Source organism: Pteropus alecto, unplaced genomic scaffold (genome assembly GCF_000325575.1).
Source record: "Pteropus alecto unplaced genomic scaffold, ASM32557v1 scaffold8, whole genome shotgun sequence".
NCBI classification, from domain to species: domain Eukaryota; kingdom Metazoa; phylum Chordata; class Mammalia; order Chiroptera; family Pteropodidae; genus Pteropus; species Pteropus alecto.
In genome coordinates, this window is record NW_006494609.1 from 2,821,842 (window position 1) to 2,842,737 (window position 20,896).

At 50.8% G+C, this 20,896-nt stretch overlaps 1 protein-coding gene and 1 pseudogene across 4 annotated transcripts in view; one reads left to right on the plus strand and one right to left on the minus strand.

The window, feature by feature from the left end:
• Positions 1–20,896, minus strand: part of LTBP2 (latent transforming growth factor beta binding protein 2) — a 94,874-nt gene that overhangs the window by 67,517 nt on the left and 6,461 nt on the right. For all 4 annotated transcript variants that reach the window (XM_015599630.2, XM_015599629.2, XM_015599628.2 and 1 more), the window contains exons 2-3: positions 19,559–19,629; positions 5,972–6,209 (exon numbers count right to left, since the gene is read on the minus strand). In XM_015599630.2, coding sequence (XP_015455116.1) covers positions 5,972–6,209; positions 19,559–19,629 — 309 coding nt within the window. The remainder of the gene's footprint in view (positions 1–5,971; positions 6,210–19,558; positions 19,630–20,896) is intronic.
• LOC112473867 lies at positions 8,804–8,922 on the plus strand (annotated as a pseudogene).

The window sequence follows — 20,896 nt, forward strand, 5'->3', positions numbered from 1 at the left end:
TCCCTTTGCTATATATATTTCTCTCTCTCTTACATAGAAATTAAAAGAGATAGAATCTTCTTTAGCAACCAGGCAGTCTAAGCATTGGCTGTCTTTGTTTCAGACACACTCCATGACACCATCTGGGTACAATGATGGCATCTTATAGTATAAAATGGTTTCCTACGTACTAATTTTTCTTTTTCTGAATGTTTACACATGGAAAATTTTAATTGAAGATGAAATAATATTACACTGGCTTTCTCAGCAAATCTCTATTTCAGGCATTATTCTTTGGTGGGAGCTATAGGCAGCTGCACATGCATTAGAGAAGGCAAATATAATACATTTTCCAGTGGCTTCCAGATATCTTCCCAAGAGTCACTCACTTGAATATTCCAGGTGGCTGAGACTAGTAGCAGTAGTTTCTGAGTTCCTTGCCTATCCAGATTTTATTCCTAGTTGGGGCTTCACCAAACTTGCTAATGGTTGTATAATTCTCTAGTTTCCTGAAATGTCGCTTCCTGTATGAAATGCTTAGAGTGCTTAATATTTTCCTGAACAAATTCTGACTAATATAGGGAGAACAATCAATAATTCTGCTTTGTAGATTTCAAGAGATAGAAATCAAGAAAGAGAGAGAAGGGGGGAAGGAAGGAAGGAAGGAAGGAAGGAAGCAAGGGAGGGAGGGAGGGAGGAAGGAAGCCATGTGAGTGTCTGGGAAGAGTCTGATTTGGGTTGAATCGTTGCTCCCGAAAAGATCATTGACATCCTAACCCCAGCCTGTGAATGTGAACTTATTTGGAAATAGGGTCTTTGCAGGTATAATTAGTTAGGTTTCAAGGAGGTCATATTGGATTAGGGTGGACCCTAAATCCAATGACTGGTGCCCTTATAAGAAGGACACCACACACACACACACACACACACACACACACATATACACAGAAGGCCATGTGACAATGAAGGAAGAGCTTAGGGTTGATGCAGCTACAAGCACAGGGACACCAAGGATTGCCAGGTGCCACCAGATGCTAGGAAGTGGCATGAAACACATTATCTCCAGAAGAAACAAACCTACTAACACTTTGATTTTGGATTTCTGGCCTCCTAAACTGTGAGAGAATAAATTTCTGGTGCTTTAAGCCACTCAGTTTGTGGTAATTTGTCATGGCAGCTCTAGGAAACTAGCACAGTGCTCCAGGGAGGGGCCCTGAAGGGAAAGCCTCTCTGGCATGTTTGGGGCAACACCAGCTGGCCGGTGTGGCAGAGTCACGGCGAGTGAGGGGAGCGAGTGGTGAGAGCTGACCGAAAGATGTCAGAAGTTTTGGGGGTCAGGTCAGGGAGGGCTGCCCTGGTGACCAGCCTTTGACAAGGGGAGGGTCCTGGCTGGAAAAGGATGCAGTGGGCGGGTGTGGTTGGCTCCCATGCTCTTTTTCCTTTGATGTTGTGCCTTTGAGGTTGCTAATCAACTGGCTTTAAAATAAAGAGATTGTCCTGGATTATCTGGGTGGGGCCCATAGAATCACAGAGGCCCTTAAAAATGGAAGAAGGCAGAGGAGTCAGTGAGGGAGATTCAGCCGAAGAGGAAAGCAGAGAGAAGATTCAAAATATGAGGAGTCGCTAACTTTGAAGACAGGCAGGGGGCCACAAGCCAGGGAATGCGAGTGGCTTCTGGATGCTACGAATGACCCTGAAGTGACAGGCACCAAGGAAATAGGGACCCCAGTTCTACAACTGCAAGAAACTGAATTCCGCCAACAATATGAATGAGCAAGGAAACGGATTCTCCCCTAGAGCATCGAGGCACTCTGGATGTGACACCTTGACTTCACCCTCGTGAGATCCGTGTTTGATGTGTGACCTATAGAACCGTAGGATAACACATCTGCATTGTTTTAAGCTGCTAAATTTGTGGCAATTTGTTATGACAGCCATAGAATACTAATACAGGAGATAAAGAGGTGAGGTGCACAGAGAGCAGGAGATCCAGAAGGAGGGAGACTGGGTCAGTAAAAAGAAAGCTGACTCCGGCGGCCTTCTGGGGGAGAAGCCCACTGAGAGCCATCACCATGATGTCCACAGCTCCCCAGACACCCCTGCTTTCCCTGTGCAACAGTGTCCTCCAGACCCCTTGTTGCCCCAGTACTGACTAAGCCTGCTCAGGATGTCCCCAGGGCTTAGGCTCTAAGTCCTCAGGTCAGGCTAAGGAGCAAACCCAGGGGAGATCCCTCCCATTCTGAGAAATGTCACAACACCTCCCCTTGACCCCCTCTCCCATACGGCTGGTAAGACTAGTCCTGGAACAACCGAGCCAGGCATCACTGGTGCTACTGCTGCATCTGCTGGTCACACCTCCCTTAAGGCTGGGTCTGGGCTCTGACTTCTCTCCAGAGTAGCTCCGTACACATGCGCGCACACACACACTCACACACGCACACGCACACACAGGCATGCACCCTGGTTTTCTGTCCGCTCTTTGCCACAGTCTCCTGTTCACTCAAGTCTCCATGTCAAAGAGAATCAACCTGCTGATAGCTAACAGGTGTTGAGCACTAACTGAAATTAGGCCCCACTCTAAGTGCTCTATTCATATGATCTCATTTAATCTTCTCAGCTATCCTATCAGGTGGAGACCACTGACTCAGAGAGGTCAGGCTCCTTGCCTAATATCACACAACAGGTGTGACTGGTAAATCCAGGATTGGAAGCTTGGATGTCCAAAAGCCTAGGCTCAGACCCTCACTATTCAAGGTGTGGGCCATGGACCAGCTAATCCTCTCAGCTATCCTATCAGGTGGAGACCACTGACTCAGAGAGGTCAGGCTCCTTGCCTAATATCACACAACAGGTGTGACTGGTAAATCCAGGATTGGAAGCTTGGATGTCCAAAAGCCTAGGCTCAGACCCTCACTATTCAAGGTGTGGGCCATGGACCGGCAGCATCAGCACCACCTGAGACCTGGCGCTCAGTCCAAACCTGACAAATCAAAAGCTGTGTGTTAAGTTCCCAGGCAATTCACATGCCACAGCAGTTTGAGAAGCATTAGTATCAAGCACCGTTTTCCAAGGCCTGTCGTAACCACCTCCTTCTGCAATCTCTCAAGGCCCTTCCCCAGCAGCCTGGCTCTTGCTTCCAGGTGGGGAGGCCCTCTGCCCAGCCTTGGAGAACAAACCTGGACCTGGGGCTCAGAAGACATCTCCAAGCCCCTGCAGTCAGCCCTGTGGCAGCTCAACAACATCATCCACATCTGACTCTCTGTAGGGTGTGCTGTTTGCTGCCGGAGACTCTTCTGGCCCCTCCCTCTCATCCTCCTCTGGGACACAAGTCTCTTGGCCTCTGTCTAGTGCTCTTCTACAGGAGGCCTCTGGCCATCACCAATCCCTGCAGTGTCTCCCCTTCCTGGACGTTTTGCACTCCCCTCTCACTCCTAGAATGCCCCTGAGTCATGTCACTCCCTCTAGCTGGACACCAAGGGCCTGTCCAAGTTGCCATCAGGAGAGAGGCCAGCGGCTGCTTGGGAAACCTGGCTAGGCTCACAGGAAATGTCTGACACCACCAGGCAAGTGGGATTTGGCCTCCCAAAGTAAAACAAAGCTGGGCCACTCTGACTTTCCCAGATTTCATGGCATTGAGGTCCCAGGGCAGGGAAAGACTGGGCTGGCCTGGAGGCTGCAGCTCATTAAAAACATCACAGTAGCCCCTGGCCAGGGAAGTCTGTGAAGCTCAAAGAGGACAGCCCACAGCAGGGCCGGAGACGGCCCACCCCAGGGCCTTCCCTCTCCAGTGCCTTCTGAGCCTGTGAAACCTTCACTTGGAGATCAAAGCCCTCCATAGTTCATCCTCCTTCCTTCCAGCCTCCTCCTCTCAAGCCTCATTCATTTCTTCATTCGACTCTGTTGTCTGAGCACCTACAGTGTGCCAGGCACTGTGTTAGATACCAGGGCCACATTCGTGAAGGAGCAGGACACGGTTCCTGCTCTTGGGAGCTCCTGGTCCAGTGAGCAAATAAACAGACCATCCCAAGGCAGAGTGAAAAGTGCTACACTTCCTCCTGAGCAACAGGGGGCCATACCCTCAGTTCTGGGCTCAGGGTGAGGGTTCAATGCCAACTCTGCGGTTTGGACCAAGTGGTGAGTACAAATGTAGACTGAATACAAATGCAGATTGAGTGCTTTCTGTAAGCTAGGCCTGGGGGAGGAGGTGTGGGAAAATCCAGAGTGTGAGACAAGTCACGGTCTTCCAGGGCGCAGGCCACGTGGTCTGATCGCAGATGCAGGCATGTGTGCCTAGCGTGTGTGGCAGGAGGTCGGAGAGCTGGGTGGAAGTGGTGGGGGGCGCGTTTTGGAGGAAGTGGGAGTGGGTCTTGCAGAGTGTGAGGAGCAGGAGGGGGTGAGTCAGACAGCACTGACTCAAGGATCAAGAGCAGAATGACCCGCTGAGCAACCACCCCCAACATTCATATGCACGTGCACGCGCACACGCACACACACGCACACACACCCACACACACACGAGATCAGTGCATTAATAAAATGAATGAGTCACACAAACCAAAAGAGAGCTTGCAAGGGGGAAGCCCAGATAGAAGGACTTTGCTTCCACACTGTACCTGGCCGGTCCTGGAACTGGCATCCCTGAGGCCCCACCAGTTGCCTTCACACCAGGCCCACCCACCTTGGACCCACAGCCAAGACCAATCAGGACAAAGCTCAGGTCCTGACCACCTGCTCACAGCCAAATCCAGGCCTTTCTCCTGCCCCTGTGTTGTCTACTTGGCAGCTTAGCTCTGTCCCTCTCTCTGACCCAGCATCCCTGGGCCTTGGCCTAAAGGTTTGGCTCTTCTGATTTTGATGTAGGAGCTCCCGAGGCCTCGACGTGAGTTCATCCTTCAGCTCTTCCTGCTCCTGGCTGCCTTTGGAAACCACCTGCTTGGGTAGTTGGGCCCTGGAACCCTAACTTACTGAGACCCTGGTCAGCCCGGCCCCCTCTTCAGAGTTGCTGGACAATCTCAAGCTCCTTTCCTTTCTCTCCTGAGCTTTCTGGCTGGGGATTCCAAGGTCAGCTTCCTCTCCCTGGTTCCTCTGGCCTCCGAGAGGGCAAATCTTTTCCCCCCTTAGTTCAGCAAGTCAAGGTTGCAACATTTCACAAAGAACTTCCTAAGTAGGAAGTGAATGGAAAAACTAACCTGAAAAACCAAAAGGAAAACACAGCCCCCTAGAAATGGACCAGTTTACAAAGTTCAGATTTCCTGTCCTGAGCTAGAAAACGTCTAGCCAGGTTGGTTGGCAAGCTGGCCAGGGAATCCTGCCCGTGAACACTTCTTTTGCCCACTTTTTCTTCTACTCCCTTCCCCGACATGCTCCTTCTCTCCCCCTCCAAGGAGAGAGGCTAGCACTAGGTGGTGAGTGAACTGAAGGGTTTTTTTTTTTTCCGGCAGAAGAGTCCCTGCATTGCAGAGACCACAGGCAGAGAAGGAGGAGGAGAGACGTTTATAAAGAGTTTACTATGAGCCAGGCACTGTTCTAAGCACTTTCCTTATATTAACTAACCTAATCCTTACAACAATTCCATGATTGTGCTTATCATCATTGCCTCAACCTATTGATAAGGAATCAGAGAGGTGAGTAACTTCTTCCAGGTCATCCACCTAGGAATGGCAATGCCAGAACTAGAAACAAGAGAGCCTGGTCCAGGGGACATGCCCTCCTCAGCTTTCTCCCAGGATCTGGAGAGTAAAGAGTTTACCTGCCACCTCCCCACTGTGCTGTCCACTCCACCCTGGCAAAAGCCTGAGTCACCCCCAGCACCTGTTCTCCTACTCTTGACACCTCTGGTGGGGCAGGGAAGGGAGAGGACAGTGGGAAGGAGGGAAGAAAGGACAATTCTGTCTTTCTCTATCACATCTTCACCAAACGGTCCTAAGAAAGAAGTCCCTCCAGAAAGAAACTGTGTCCCTGGACCTGAGGTCCCACTGCGGAGGGGACTTACCTGGCCTGTGGTGCCAGTGGCTGCGTTCTGGCCACAGTGCTCTCTCTGGCTGGGCTGCTCCTCCGCAGGTTGGGTGAACCCTCTACTGAACGTCGAGGTGCTGGCCTGGAGTTCTGGGGGTCAAATTCCTCCTCGGGGATGACCTCCTCACAGCGGACTCCGCGGAAGCCAGAGCGGCACACGCAGAGCTGGGGCCGGCTGCAGGAGCCCCGATTCTGGCACGGTGGCTGGCACACGGCTGGGGAGACAGGGCGGGGGGTGAGGGCAGGGGCCAGGGGGCCCTGACACCCACCTATTAGAAGGGCCTCCCGCCTTGCGCTGCTTGGCCTTCCTCTGCTCAAGCAGGAAGCTAACTGCTGGCCTCAGAAGGCTCCTTGGGCCCATTTCTCTCTTCCCTCCACCTACAGGCCTTCAGGCAAGGTTTGCCTATCATCTTTGGACCACCAGTCAAAGACTGAATGAGCAGAGGTGTGGAGCTGCTCACACCACCAGTTCCAGCAGAACCTCCTGATATTGTGTTATGCACTTACGAGTCAGCTTTTTGTTGTCTGTCTCTCTATAAGACTAGAAGTTCCATGAGGATGATGTTCAGATATTTTGTTTTATTCTCTCCTGTACCCCAGAACTTGGAATAGAGACTGTCACAGAGTAGATTCTCAATTATTGCTGAATGAATGAAGGAAGAGTGAATGAGTCCCTTTTTCTAGAAAAGGCTCAACACTGGTCTGAAAGTTGGGAGTTTGAGTTGTTGGGGGGGGTTTCTGTCCAGTCTCTCCTCTTCCTTCTCTTCTCAAAGCTCCTGCTCGGAAGCTTGCACGTGGTGGGACTCCTGACCGGGAGTTGGAAGGATTCCGCTCCCTGGGCCCTGGGTCTAGCCTGAGGGCAAAGTGAGGCTGGAACTGGACTCCTTGCTCCAAGCTGGCACTGTGCAGCAGCCATCAGGCATGGGGGCCATGATTTCTTCTCTCTTCACTGCCCTTCATCACCTTGCAAAATCTGGAGCCACCTCCAGTGGCCAGCGGCATAGGGAGGGTCACATTGGAATATGGGGTTCTGCCCCACTTCTCCCAAGGCCTTCCCTGAGGAACAGGTAGGAACCCAGGACAGCACCCTCTAAACCCAAAGTCTCCTCCATCTGTCACTCATTCATTCAACAAATATTTGCTGAGCCCCTACGGTGTGCTAGGCACTAGGAACAAAGTCTTTGACCACATGGAGCTTGAAGTTGAGTGGGGAAGACAAGTAAGAAACAAGAAAACAATAGCATAATGTTGTTTCAGGCAGTATCATGGGCTGTGAAGACAATTAAACAGGGTGATGTAGTGGTCTGGCCAACCAGGCACTTGAGACAGGGTGGTCAGGGCAGGCCTCTCTGCAGAGTGAGGTGTGACAGGTGCAAAGGAGGTGGAGGGACAAAGATCTAGGCAGGCTCTTCCAGGCAGAGGGATGGGTAAGTGCAAAGGTCTGAAGGCTGGAAGGAACATAGCATGTTCCAGGAGGTGCTAGCAGTCCAGGGAAGCTGGGGTCTGGTGATAGACAGCGAGAGTATGTGAAGTCAGTGAGGAAAGCAGAGGCAGAATACGCAGCCCCCACCTGACTACCCACCAGCTCCTGTCACTACCACCACCAGAGACCAGCCCCACAGGGAAACCAGGGCCAGCAGACACTGGGGAAGGAGATATGCCCAGGTCAGATCTCTGTCCTGGTTTATTTTAGGGAGGGAGTAAACTGGGAAGGCTTGAGTGGTTTTCCATGTGGACCACAAACACTATATCCCTCCTAGTCCCTCAAACCCACATCTCTCTGCTGACAGAGACCCAAAGCTTGGAGTGGGTGACAGAAAGGTCATGCAGCTTCTCCCGGTCTAGGTGTTGCTTCCTTATCTGAGTGGGTGGTCCTTTCCTTTAAGATGGCCTTTTGAAACCAATCTAACTTTCATCCCTCCCTTCCTGGACCCCGGGGATGGCCCATCCTTGACTGTAACAGTAAGATCTTCCACTATCTAAAACCTATGGTCCTACATTCCTGTGCCTCATGGTGACTTGCTTACTTCTGGTTCTGCCTTGTTGCTAATACAGTCCATCAACACTTAATGAGCACCTTCTCTTGGTCAGACTGGATGCCAGGGATTCAAAGACAATAAGGCTGGACTCCACGTGGAGGAAGCTCTGCCCAGAGGTGGGTTCTCATACCCACAGAAGCCCCTTGCCACACAGGAAGTTAGATTCTAAACGCAGACAAGGTTTGGCAAGCTTTGGTTGGTACAATGTATAACTTACGGAAAATGGGTGGTTAGGTGGAGAAACTATAAAAACAGCATTTATATATGCATATAACATCATGGTAAATAAAAATTCTAAAAGGTTTCCAAACCAGCCAGATTTGTTGGCGGAAAAAACCTACTCGGGAAGATAACCTTTCTGGATCAACCACTTACAAAACTGTGCAGAGGCCAGATCTGCTAAGAAAAATTTTCCAGCAAGTTTCAGGGTTTCAGAGGTGGTGAGCCAGCCCTCACCGACTTCATCTGCATCTGCTCTTGTATTGTTTTCACAAGTCTCAGCAAGAAGTGACTTCCTCACTAAAGTGTTTAAGCAGTTTTGTTCTGAGCTGAGCCTCAGCATTATGGGATTGGAGCACAAACTCCTGTCCTCTCTCTCCATTCCCCCCAAAGTCACCCCCAAATGGCCCCAAATGGTGGCTCTAAATATCTGTCTATGAAAGATACATTCTTATGACAATTTTTACTAGTCTGCCAAAAAATAAGAAAAATAAAAAGTTTCTTGAGTTCTTTGTAATCCTATTTTTTTTCCATTTAAAAAGTGTCTTTTAGTCTACGGCCATGCTACCCTGAGCAAGCCAGATCCTGTCTGATCTCAGAAGCTAAGCAGGGTCGGGCCTGGTTAGCTCTTGGATGGGAGACCACTTAGGAAGACCAGGTGCTATAGGTGTAAAAATAAAAAAATAAGGGAATGTAAGCTGACGAGGTCCTTGCAATCTGTGAGGTCAACCAAGCGTCGCCTCGCCTAAAAAATTAAATAATAAAAATTATCTTTTATTTTGAGATTCTCTTTTTTACTTGTTTGGTGTTAAAATGGTCTTTATTTTAATTAAAGGTGATGGCAAATGGTAGTTTGTTTTTCTAACACCCTCATTTGGCAAAAGGGAAAGCTGGCACTGTACTTTGGTGCCTAAGATGTTTTCAGATATTTTGCTGGTGCATGCAATCCAAAAGTTTGGAACCCTTTGGGAAGTAGGAGGCAATAGTGATCATGTGTCTTTTTATTTAAAGGAGACTAAAGCAAAACACTCTTTTGTCAAATGAGCACCGGTTTCAAAATTGAAGTATCTAAAGGAAATCAGCCATCTCAGGATGGCCCGTGGCAGAGGCTGTCACATAAAGCAAAGAAGGAAACATGGAGGATCCAGGAGAGGCGGTTCCATGCAGCACTGTGGGAATTTTAAGAGAGAAAACTCCCAAACGTGGCGGGTTGAGAAGTCTTTATGTTTTACTCTTGGAGCCTCCTCTTTTCCATTTTTCCTCAAGAGCAAAGATAATGCCTTATACTTGAGAGATCACCCCAGGATGGGGTATATGGCTTTAATGAATCTTCGTTGATCGATTATTCGTGAAGGGTTATCAAGCGTGACACTGCGATGTCCATGTCTGACTGATTATTGGTAAAAGGTTATTAGGCATGGACGCCACAATGTCCATGTTTAGCTATCAGGGACACACTCCGGCCCTCTCCCCTGAAGGCCGGCACCCTCAGACAACCGGAACTGTTACCAGCCTCCCTGTGCCCACTCGCTAATGCCAGTTTTCAGCCGTTCGTAATTTGGGCTCCTCCTGAACCCCTTTTAGCTACACTCCCCTGGCACTCTCTCCCTCACTGAGGACTGGGCTTGTGGAAAGTTTCAGCTTTGGGAGTTCGGCTCTGAGGAGTTAACGGGATGCCAAAAGAGAGGGGAATTAAAGGAAAACTCTCAAAATTGCTTCGAAAGTAAGAAATAGAAGGCATGGTTTCTCCAGTCCCCCACCTTCTGGCTGTGCCCCCTTCTACCTTCACTCTGCTCCAAAACAGTCAAGTAGAGGTTTGCTCAGATTTTCCACACAAAATCTCCACCTTTGGGAGGAGACCAAAGTCAGGATGGGCAGGCCTAGGGGAGATTCTGGACACAGCTCCCTCCGCGCAGGCTGCTTAGCTCCCACCATGTGGACTGCTCCTACCATTTGCTCAGAGCCTCTGTGGTCAGCTACTTGGTAACAGTAAGAACATGGCACTGGGGAGTCAGGAGGATTTGGGTTGACTCCAGCTTAGCTACAACCCAGCTGCATGACCTTGGGCCCGTCTCATCTCATTGAGATGCCTCCACCAGTGCCTAAGTTGTCTCATCCATAAAGCGGGTCCAGTAATTCCTGCCTCAAAGAGCTGTTTTGAGTGTCAGCAGAGATCATGGATGTGGAAGTACCTTTTTACTCTCTAAAGCTATGCTGTTTAATACAATCCAATGTTGTAGCCACGAGGTGTATGTAGCTATTTAGGATGAAATGGGTTAGAATTAAATATCATTTAAAATTCAGTTCCTCAGTTGCACTAGCCACATTTCAAGGGCTCAGTATCCCATGTGGCTCATGGCTACCATGTTGAACAGGAAGATATAGAACATGTCCATCATCACAGAAGGTTCTATTGGACAGCACTGCAAAGCCTTTTTTAAAAAAACCTGCCATAACCTCAGTGGCAGAGGCAAGAAGGCTTCTGAACCTTCCCACCGCAATCTTTTTTTTTTTTTTTTTCAGAGAAAGGCAATGTCAGCGCAGGCCCTGGTTAGACAGAGGGACCAAGCCCTGTGGTGCAGAGGCAGGGATGCTGTTAATACAGCCAGGCCCCTCTCTACTCCCATCCTCCCACCCCCAGGGAGAGCTGTGGTCATCAGCTCTCTCTCCTGGGCCCCACGGTCATCTGAGGATGACCTTCTCCCTCCATCTATGACCCATTAGATGATGCGCTGGCTTCAAGCGGGGGTGGCGCTTTTAAACCTGTGTCCTCCTCTGAGGCCTCCAGTACCATCCCCTCTTGTTTGGAAGATGAACTTCAGCTCCAGGTCAGACTCTGGGCTCAGCACCCCTACACCTGAAGCTCAGCTGCTTCCCCATTAAACCTCCATCTTTCCTAAAATTTGTGTCAGTGGGACACTAACAACCTACCCACTGAGCTACCCGATTCCTCCCTCAGGACAGGGCCCTGTCCCCGTCCACACCCAGAGGCCTTCGTAGACAGGACAGTCTTCTACCCACTCTCAATATTGACCTCAGCCCTTCCCTAGGCACCCCACCTCAGACCCCCACCTAGAGGCCTCAGTTTGCCCTTGGAATTCACTTACAGAGAAGGGAGATGGGGATCCACTTGTGTTCCTGAGCTGTTTGTCCCCAGCCTGGACCTTTGGTTTCCACCAAAGAGATCCCTGAGGCCAAGGAAATTCCTCTCTGCCTCCCCCCACACACCCTTAGAATCCTCCTAGAGACTTGTTCTTTCCACACCCAAGCTCTGCCCAGGATCTGTGTCCCTAGGCCCTGACCTCATCCCTGAGCCCCCAGGCTGTGAGAGAAAGAAGTCAGGTCCTCAAGGGCTCACCCCGTCCCCACTACAGCTGTGCTGGGGCCGCAGCTCGGATGGCTGGGAACAGCGCTGGGGCTCAGGGGCCAGCCAAGCGCCAGTCTCCGAAATAGCAGTTGTGTTCACATAAAAGCCTCTAATGAGAGAAAGATGCCGTTCTTGGCCCCTCAGCCGCTCTCTGCAGACGCCTGTCTGACAGGCTGAGCGGGCCTCTACTGTTTGGCGTTTGGCGGAGGGAGGGGAGGAAGGGGAGGTGTGAGTCAGACCTTGGCCCCAAGCCCTTCAGCGTGGACCGCCCTGCTAATTGCATTAACAAATGCCTCAATGCTGGGCCAGTTGGGGGCCGGGGCCAGGGAGCAGTATCAATTCCCACGGGGCTCCAGCAGGCATGAGGAGGGAGACCACAGGCAGGGCTGCGGCCCAGGGCTGAGGCCTGGATTTGCCCCTAGCTCCTGCTCCAAAGCACAAAAATCACCATCCACCCTGTCACAGCCCCTAGGCCCTGGTAAGAACCAGGGCTTTGGAGCCTTAGTGCCAAAGGGGTCCCCGAAGATAAAAGAAGGATAGGATAGGGTTCTCAGACAGCCTCCATCAGTAGAGGCCAGAGACCAGTCTTTTCCGGGGGGGAGCAGCTCCAGGGCATGGAGGACGGTTCCATGACTGACACGGGGCCACCCAAGTCCTTCCACAGCAGCCCCAGCTCCATGCCCAGGACCCAGGAAGGTTAGGAGGGTCAGAGGATACCATTCTCGCTGATAACCTAGCCAAGACCAGGGAGGAAGTGTGGAGGAGAGAGCTGCTTTTGAATTCCAACCTCATGACCTTGCGCAAGTTTTTTTCACTTCCGTGAGTCTCAGTGTCCTCGTCTAGAAAATGGTCGTACATCCAATACATACTATTTGCCTAGGATGGTAAGTAAGCAAGACAGACACGGTCCTCTTCTTCACGGAGCGTCCAGCTTAGGGAGGCTGTCACAATACAAGTGAACAAACAAGTAGAGAAACAGAAAATGGGATGTGAGTTAGGGTGGAAACAGTCGAGGGGCTGAGATCCTGAATAGAGAGGCCGGTGGGAGGCAGCTCTAGACTGAGTGGTCGGGAGGAGCTTCTTTGAGGAGGGGAGCCTGAAACAGAGACTGGAAAGGCAACATAGAACCAGCCTCATAAAGAGAGGAGGAAAAGCAAACAGAGTGGCGTGTGCGACAGCCCGGAGCCTGCACATTCCAGGAGCCCAGGCTGGATTCAGTGAGGAGAGGGTGAGTGCTGAGAGACGAGGCTGGGTGTGCCACAGCAGGAAGGTTTGGACAGGGATGTGTTATGATGGAATTTATGGAGTAAGGGGCAGGGGGTGAGCAGTCAGCGGGTGGCTGCTGTTACCCAGGAGAGGGTGCTGGAGCCCTGGACTAGAGAGGTAGCCGAAGCAGGAAGCAACAGCCAAGTTCCCCAGTTATTTAGGAAGTAAAACAAACAGGACTCGTGATAGATTAGATATAAAGCCTTAGGGAGAGGAAAGCGTCCTGGAAGGCCCCCAGGTGTCTGGCTTGAGCATTCAGGTAGATGAGTAGGACCTGGGTAGAGGCGTTAGCTCAGAGGGAGAGAATCCACAAGCTCATTTTGGGCAAGCTGCAGTGGGGATGTCTGGGAGGCATCAAGAGCAGATGTCATGTAGGCAGCGGGACGAAGGAGTCTGGAGGTCAGAAGAGAGGCCTGGCTGAAGATATATGTAAATCTGGGCGTCGTCGGCCCAGAGACGATGTTTACATCCATGGGAATGCATTAGATCATTCCGGGAGCAGAGCAGCGAGAAAGAAAATAAGAGGACCCAGTACTAAGTTCTGGGAAGCCACGTTTAGTTGTTGAGTAGAGGAGAAACAGCAGCAGAGACATAGAAGGGGCTAGAACAGAGAGTGGCATGATGGTCACTCACAGGGTGAAGGGGTTTGAAGAGTTTTGCGTGGTCCCTGGCACAGAGAGAGCATTGCACTATTATTGTTGCATGTTAATTGTCCAGCACAGTGCCTACTGATGCTCAGTAATGGGAGGCAACTAATGCTTGGCTTGTCTCCCATAGCCCCTCATCTTTGCATGGGGGATATGGAAGATCTGGGGAAGATTCTGGGGCAGCCCAACATTAAGATGTTGGATAGAAAAGAAGAAGCCAGCCAAAGAGGCTAAAGGAGACAGCTGGGGATGGGCGGAGGAAACTACCAGGTCACCCATGTGATCATTCACTCACTCAGTCCCTTAAAAACATGTGCCGAGTCTGTAGAGAGGGCCAACACTGCACTGCTATCAACAGGCCACAGCGCCCGGCTTTAGGAGGCCCCTGGTAAGAACATCTCCTAAATTAGATCCTCGGAGGCATGCACTTGCTCACCAGGAAGATCTAAGGTGCCCGTAGGTGGTGGCAGGAGATAGATGGTCTCTTGCTAGGACTGCACACTTCATGTTACCTGGGTCTCCACTGAGGTCCTGTGATTATCCCCTTAGCTGCCTCTCACCTTCCCCTCCACCTCGCTCTCTGACTCCTGAGTCTCATAGGATGGTCATGCCCAGAAAGATGAGCCACCCATAGGAGCCTCTGGCTCCTGGTGGTTCCTAATCAGTCAGTGAAGAACGTACAAATCACACTCCTGCCTGACCCTTTTCCTTAATGTTTGTTCAGCACTCATCATTACAAGGCCCTGGGCATATTTCTTTACATTTATCTCTCCTCTTCATTCTTATAACTACTATAGGTACTATTCTCATCCCCATTTGACATATGGAGAAACTGAGGCTGAGAGTGGCCAAGCAGTTGCCTGAGATCACCATGCTAGTAAATAATGGAGCAAGAGTTTGAACCCAGGGAGTCTTGTCCAAAGTTGGGGCTCTTATCCACCTGGCCACAGTCTTGCCCTTTGGGATGGGGTCATTACAGGGCTGGGACAGGTGAGCCAAGGAAGCTCTCTCAGGGAAGCCAAGGAGAAGGCCAGATCAGGAGGGATGGAGTTCTCGTAGCACTGAGATGTGGACCAGAATGAAAGCCACAAAGAGGCTCTGGACCAGAAAGTCAGGAGCAAATGCCCAGGTCCACTCCCGGATCTCCTGAGGGTCTCCTGAACGCTTTGGGGTTTTCTGGAAGGGCTGATAGACCTAGAGCCACAGAAGGGGAAATCTCAGAACAAACCTGGGACAGGCCCAATATTAATTCAGTACATATTTATTGAGCCTTTACCTTGTGTCCAGTGAATACTTGTGTCATGCTGGGGGCTGGGAGACACTATCCTTGCCCTCAATATCAAGGCCATACGTGGATAGAGCACATAGAACATTCCAGGCCTTGAACTGAATACTTAACCTGCATCATCTCATTTGTTCCTTGCAACTCTGTGAGGCAGAGACTAATATTAGCCACATTTTACAGGAGAGGAAACTGAGGCACAAAGAGCTTAAGCATCTGGCCCACAGTCAGGTAGCTAAGTGGTAGAGCTGGCGTTTAAACCCAGGCATGCAGAACAGTCTCCTTAATCTAAATTAAGATAACAGCCAAACTTCCAGGCTCTGCTGATTCTCAGCTACAAGACTGGAACAAATAGTCAACCTCATCGGAAAATGAGATAAAGATCAAATCCAGCTTTTAGGGTGGTTGTGAGGATTAAAAATTAATACTATAAAGTCCTGACCTACAGAAAGAACTACAGAGTGTTATTTTTATTAATCTTCAAAAACAATTCTACTTAAATTGTTGGACTCACTTCATGGATGAGGCTTTATGGCGGTAAGAGGGCCAGTCACTTACCTGAGGACACAGAGCTGGATCTGAGGCCACAACTCCTTGGATCTGACACCACAATTCCTTGGATCTGACACCAGAATCCAAAGCACGTGCTCTTAACCTTGAGCCTTAATACTGGGGTGGAGGGATAGTAACCCACCTAGCCCCCTCCTCAACAGTTGCAGGGACCTCCTCTGTCCTCCCCAGAATAGCCCCAGCCTCTGTGCAGCTAGGCTGAGATAAAATGAGAATTCAAAGAATTCTTCAAATCCTCTTCCCCAGTGTGAGCCTCAGAATACCCCAAAACCTGTGTGTGTGTCGGGGTGGTGATGGGGGTGAGCCATCAGGACCTGGTCCTCTCACACTCTACAGTCCTTCCCCTCAGCCAAGTGGGCCAGGCAGCCCCAGTCCACTGCCTCCACAAATGCATAAACACATAAAACGCACGGCAGAACTGGCAAAGCCACAGGAGGAAAGGCGAGAGGAGGAGACCAGGGCCCACCTTGAGACCCCGCCAAGGTGGAGGGAGGGGCTATAGCTCCAACAATAACCACCTTCAGGTCTAGTGACTGGGCAGGGCTGAAGGAAGAGAGGCCTGCCAGGAAGATGGGTTGATATGTTACAGCAACCTAGGATTCTGTGACAGGAGGCTAAGGGGGGCCAGGAAGTGGGCCAGGGACAAGGGCCATCTCTCCCTGAGCATGGGCAGTGGATTGAACCCACAGATATCTGGGAGAGACCAGGGGACAGATCGAGTCACCACACAGTTCTGGGACTAGACTTGATTCTTGGCAATGAAAGCATGTCACACACTGTCCTCGTCAGCCCTCCTCTCCTGCTGGCCGAGGAGACATCCCACATGTGTGAAACTGCTAGGACAGAGGCTGAGCATTCCCCGCGTTGGCAGTCTCGGCTCAAGCCAGGAGGGCTGGGGGGAGAGGGCGGCAAACCACTGGGGAAGCAGAAGAGCCAGTTGACAGGGTATGGAGCCAAGAACCTCACATTCTGCAGTGCTGGGGACCCAGCCATCCAGGGACAACGCCCCACAGCCAACGTGGTTCTTGTTAGGCTCATTAGCTGCAAAACAGCAACAAGCATACAGCACAAGGCCCAGCTAATTAGCACACAGATCTTCAGTGGGCAAGTTGAGTTGAAGTAGGAAAGGCGGATGCCCATTGGCAATTCCTCTGGGAGAGCTGCCGGCCTGCAGCATGGGTCTGAGGATGACCAGGGGAGCAGCAGGGTGAGAGGGCTGGGAAAGAAATAACAGAGGCTGAGGACCCCGAGAGTGAAGTGGGTATTGGCAGCATGCTAGAGCAGCCCCTCCTGGGGCATGAGAGTGTTCGCGCGCGCGCACACACACACACACACACACACACACACACACACACGTTGGTTCTGACAATCTGCAGACTCACCCAACCACGAGTTTCCAGTGTTGAAACTCCAGTTTGGCAGAGACTAATGCTGGAAAATCACGTGCAAGTTAGGAAGCTGAGAACCTCCAGGGCTGGAGGGCCCAAGCGAGGCCCATGCCCAGACCCCTCAGGCAGCTGGTGAGAAGCCCACATCCTCCGAAGCCAGCCAGCTCCAACTTCAACTCAAGCCTCTACAACACTCGCTAAATTTACTAGAACTTACCAACCCTCCGACCCATCTCCAACCCCAACTGCCTTCCCAGGCCCTGCTACTCAAAGCGTGGTCCCTGAACTAGCATTGGCAGTATCCCCTTAGGAGCTTGTTAGAAGCACAGACTCTCCAGCCCCATCCCAGACCTGCTGAATCAGAATCTGCACTTTGATAAGATCCCAGAAAATTCAGAGTAACATTCAAGTTTGAGTAGGGTCCCCCAAGACAGATCTTCCTATGATTGATCCCAAACTCTGTTCAGTGTCTTCAGCTCTGGCTAGATTCACCCAGCGTGCTTTTAAAAAAATACCAGTGCCCAGGCCCCAATCTCAGAGCTTCTGTTGAGCATAAAACCACCTGACTATCCACATCCCTGGCTTCCCTACCCAGGGAGTCACTGATTTTGAGTCCCAGATCCTTCTCTAATGAGCTGTGTGACCCGGAGCAAGTCACCACCTCTCTGAAGCTCATTGTCTTCATCTTTAAAATTATGAGGTGTCGCTTCCCCATCAACTCTTTCCTCAGCTATAGAGGGCCTGTCCTCTGAGAGCCCCCACTAAACTAGGGTTCCTGAAGAGAAAAAAAAATTTCAGGCAGTAGATCTGCTTTGCTGTTTGTTTTGAGTTTGGGGTTTTAATTTCTTTATCTGGAGATCCCCAGAGACACCAAGATTCTTCCTGAGCTTCATTGTCAGACTGGGAGCAGTCAGATCCATGAAGTCTGAGGCAGAACCAAGATCTTGGCAAGCCCACGTCACCATCCCTGCAGGAATGGAAGCAGCCCCATCCTGTTTCCATCTCCTCCTCATCTTGTCCCCACCTTGGGAGGTGTCAGAGCCGGAGAGGAGGGCCTCCATGAGGCCTGGGAACACCATGGGTCTTGTCATGCACCTGGAAACCTTCACCCTGCAAAAAGCCTGGAGGCTTGTCCTTGGGCAAGAAGGGGTTCTGGTGAGACTGAGGCTTTGCAGACAGGCTTAGGGCCTCTCAGAGTGTAGTGGCAGCTCTGAGAGGGGCAGTCAAGGTTGCTCTTAGAGCTGCCATACAGACCTGGGGAGCTGACAAGAAAGGGCTCTGGATGTGAGAAAGATCCAAGGGGCCTCTTGAAACCCCCATATCTGTTATCACCTATGGAAATTCCAAATTCCAGAAGGCCCCAGCCTCAGCTGGCGTTGGGAGGGAATAGCGGCCCTCAGAGAACAGTATAGGGTTCTGGAGTCAGCACTTGGGGTGGAATATCTTTGGCCATGTTTCCCAACGGCTCAGAAAGGGCCCTGGATGTGAGAAAGATCCAAGGGGCCTCTTGAAACCCCCATATCTGTTATCACCTATGGAAATTCCAAATTCCAGAAGGCCCCAGCCTCAGCTGGCGTTGGGAGGGAATAGCGGCCCTCAGAGAACAGTATAGGGTTCTGGAGTCAGCACTTGGGGTGGAATATCTTTGGCCATGTTTCCCAACTAATGTGAACCTCCGTTTCCACGTCTGTAAGTGGGGATAATCAGTGAATACACGTTATAGGATTACTGAGAGTCTTAACTAAGATAATGTCTGTGAAGAGCTTCTCACAGCGTTGAGCACATAGTGAGTCCTCAGCTGTTAGCTAGTAGTGTAGTAGTAGTAGTAGTAGTAGTAGTAGTAGTAGTAGTAGTAGCAGCAGCAGCAATAATGGTAGTAGTAGTAATGGTGTTAGTAGTAATGGTAATAGTAGTACACTATCCTCTCCAGGTCACAGATGTAGAAAGTGAGGCCCAGCAAGTAAGGTCAGACCTCTGGCAGCAGAGTATAATGATTAAGAAGAGGGACCTCAGAGTTACCTAAGTTTAAGTTTTGCCATTTCCAGGCCACGTGACCTTGAGCAAGTGACCTGTCTGTGCCTCATCTACCAAATGGATAGTGGTCCTACCTGCCCCATAGGCTAGGTAAGTGCACCTTGCACAAAGTGAGTACTGTCATTGTCACTGCCTCTGACACCATCAGTGGATGCTTGAGCGCAGGGCCCCTGGATCCTGCCTCACTCCTTGGTTTCTACTTAACTAAGATGACTATTCTCTCTTCTCTCATCTGGGCCAGCCTGCCAGGCTTCAGAGCAGTCCACAGGGAGGCTGAGCCAGACACAGGATCAGAGCTTTATCTGACCATCCTGGAGGGGTGCCTGGCAGAGGCCAGAACCAGTGGGGCCAGGGCCCAAACAGAGGTGGGTTCCCATGGCACACACTGTGATTGGTGCCCCTGCAAACATGCGATGATGAGGCTCTGGGGTCAGCCACATTTACAGACTGCAAGGTGTCTGGGCACCTAAGGGACCCTGCAGGCAGAGCAAATGGGGGGCCAACACAGCAGGGCAGCAGGAAGGGAATGCAGGGAGCTATAAAAACATGAGTGGTGATTTTATTTGAGTCGTGTTCTATTGGAGGCTGTTTTAAATCTCCTCTCTTCCACAGCACCCTGCCTCCACTCTGGAGGGGAGCTGCATCCCCAGGAGGCAAATTGGGGAAGACACTTCTGTTCTCGGTTCTGGAGTCCCCATGACCAGCCCACTTCGAAGGAGACAGAGAAGGGTGGATGGGGCGGAGGCACTTACGTTTGATACAGTGGTTGGTGCTGTTTGCTGTCGTCCATCCTGGGCAGCACCGTCCGCCGCAGACGTTCCTTCTGTGGAGTCGTCAAAACAGGGTCAGGCATAGGATGCTCAGAGCAGGACTATTCATAGAACCCCTCTGATGGTCCTGCCCTCTGCAGGAAGGGCCTGGGAGAACACTGCCTGGCTGGGCAGACTGTCCCTCTTATCTAGGATGCCTCAGGGCTTAGGCCAGGCACTTTGGGATCCTGCGGATCTAATATGGAATCCTGACTCTGACATTCTCTGCGTGACCTTGGGAAACCTTACTCTCTCCATCTGTACAATACAGGAGGTAATACCTACCTAAATGGGTGGTTGTGACTATTAAACAGGATAGGAATATATAGCACCTGACACAAGAAGGCACTCCGCTAGGACAATAATGACAGTGATCATGAAGATGTTCGGAAAGCAAGTTCAGAAAGGTTCAGTCACTTGCCAAGGATAAACAATAAGTGAGTGCCAGAGCCTCATTCAAACTTGAGTTGGCCCAACTCTAAGTCATGCTCCAACTCTACATCGCCTCTCATCAAAAAATAAACACCGTGGTCCTTGCCCAACAAATGCTGACAATCCAAGGGAAGCTGGAAGACATAAAATTCTCTTATGCACATGCATATATATCACCTGTCAACAAATGCACACGGGGAGGAGCCTTAGCCCTTGGCCAGGCTGGTGCACAGTAAGACTGAGCCCTAGAATTTCTTGTTAAGAGGGGCTTATAAGGTGGCAAGCTGGTAGGAAGATGGGGCTGGGGACTTGGGTTAAGCTGCCCCTGCATAGGGAACACACTGTTTTAACTTGGACAGGTTGATGGAACTTCATGGGGAATAATCCTTCTCCCAGCTACTCTTTGGTGCTGGCATTGAGGGCCTCCACAGGAGACACTGACCTGAGGTAATCACCGGGGCACTCACTCATCTCACTCAAACTTTGCTTTCGGAGCAGTCCAGGTGAAGTCCCCTGCAGCAGGCGTCACCAGCCCTGACTCTCAATCTACAGACTCAAATGCCTAGACTTGAGTGACTTCTCTAGAAGGGTTCTTCCTAGAGAGGACCTCTGGGGGCCTGGATCTTTGGCCCAGGCTTTGTGAACCCCATCATTAGCACCAGAAATTATCTACCAAGCACTCACCGAAACTCAGGATGAGTAGGGTGGCAGAGGTATGGAGCCAGAGAGCCGGAGCGAAGGACAGAACAAGGGGCCATCCCTGTGACTTCTGTAGCCAGCGTGGCAAGGAACTGGTCTTGCTTAGGAGTTTGTTTGACATTTAAGGGGCTCCCAATGCTTATGTGGTTT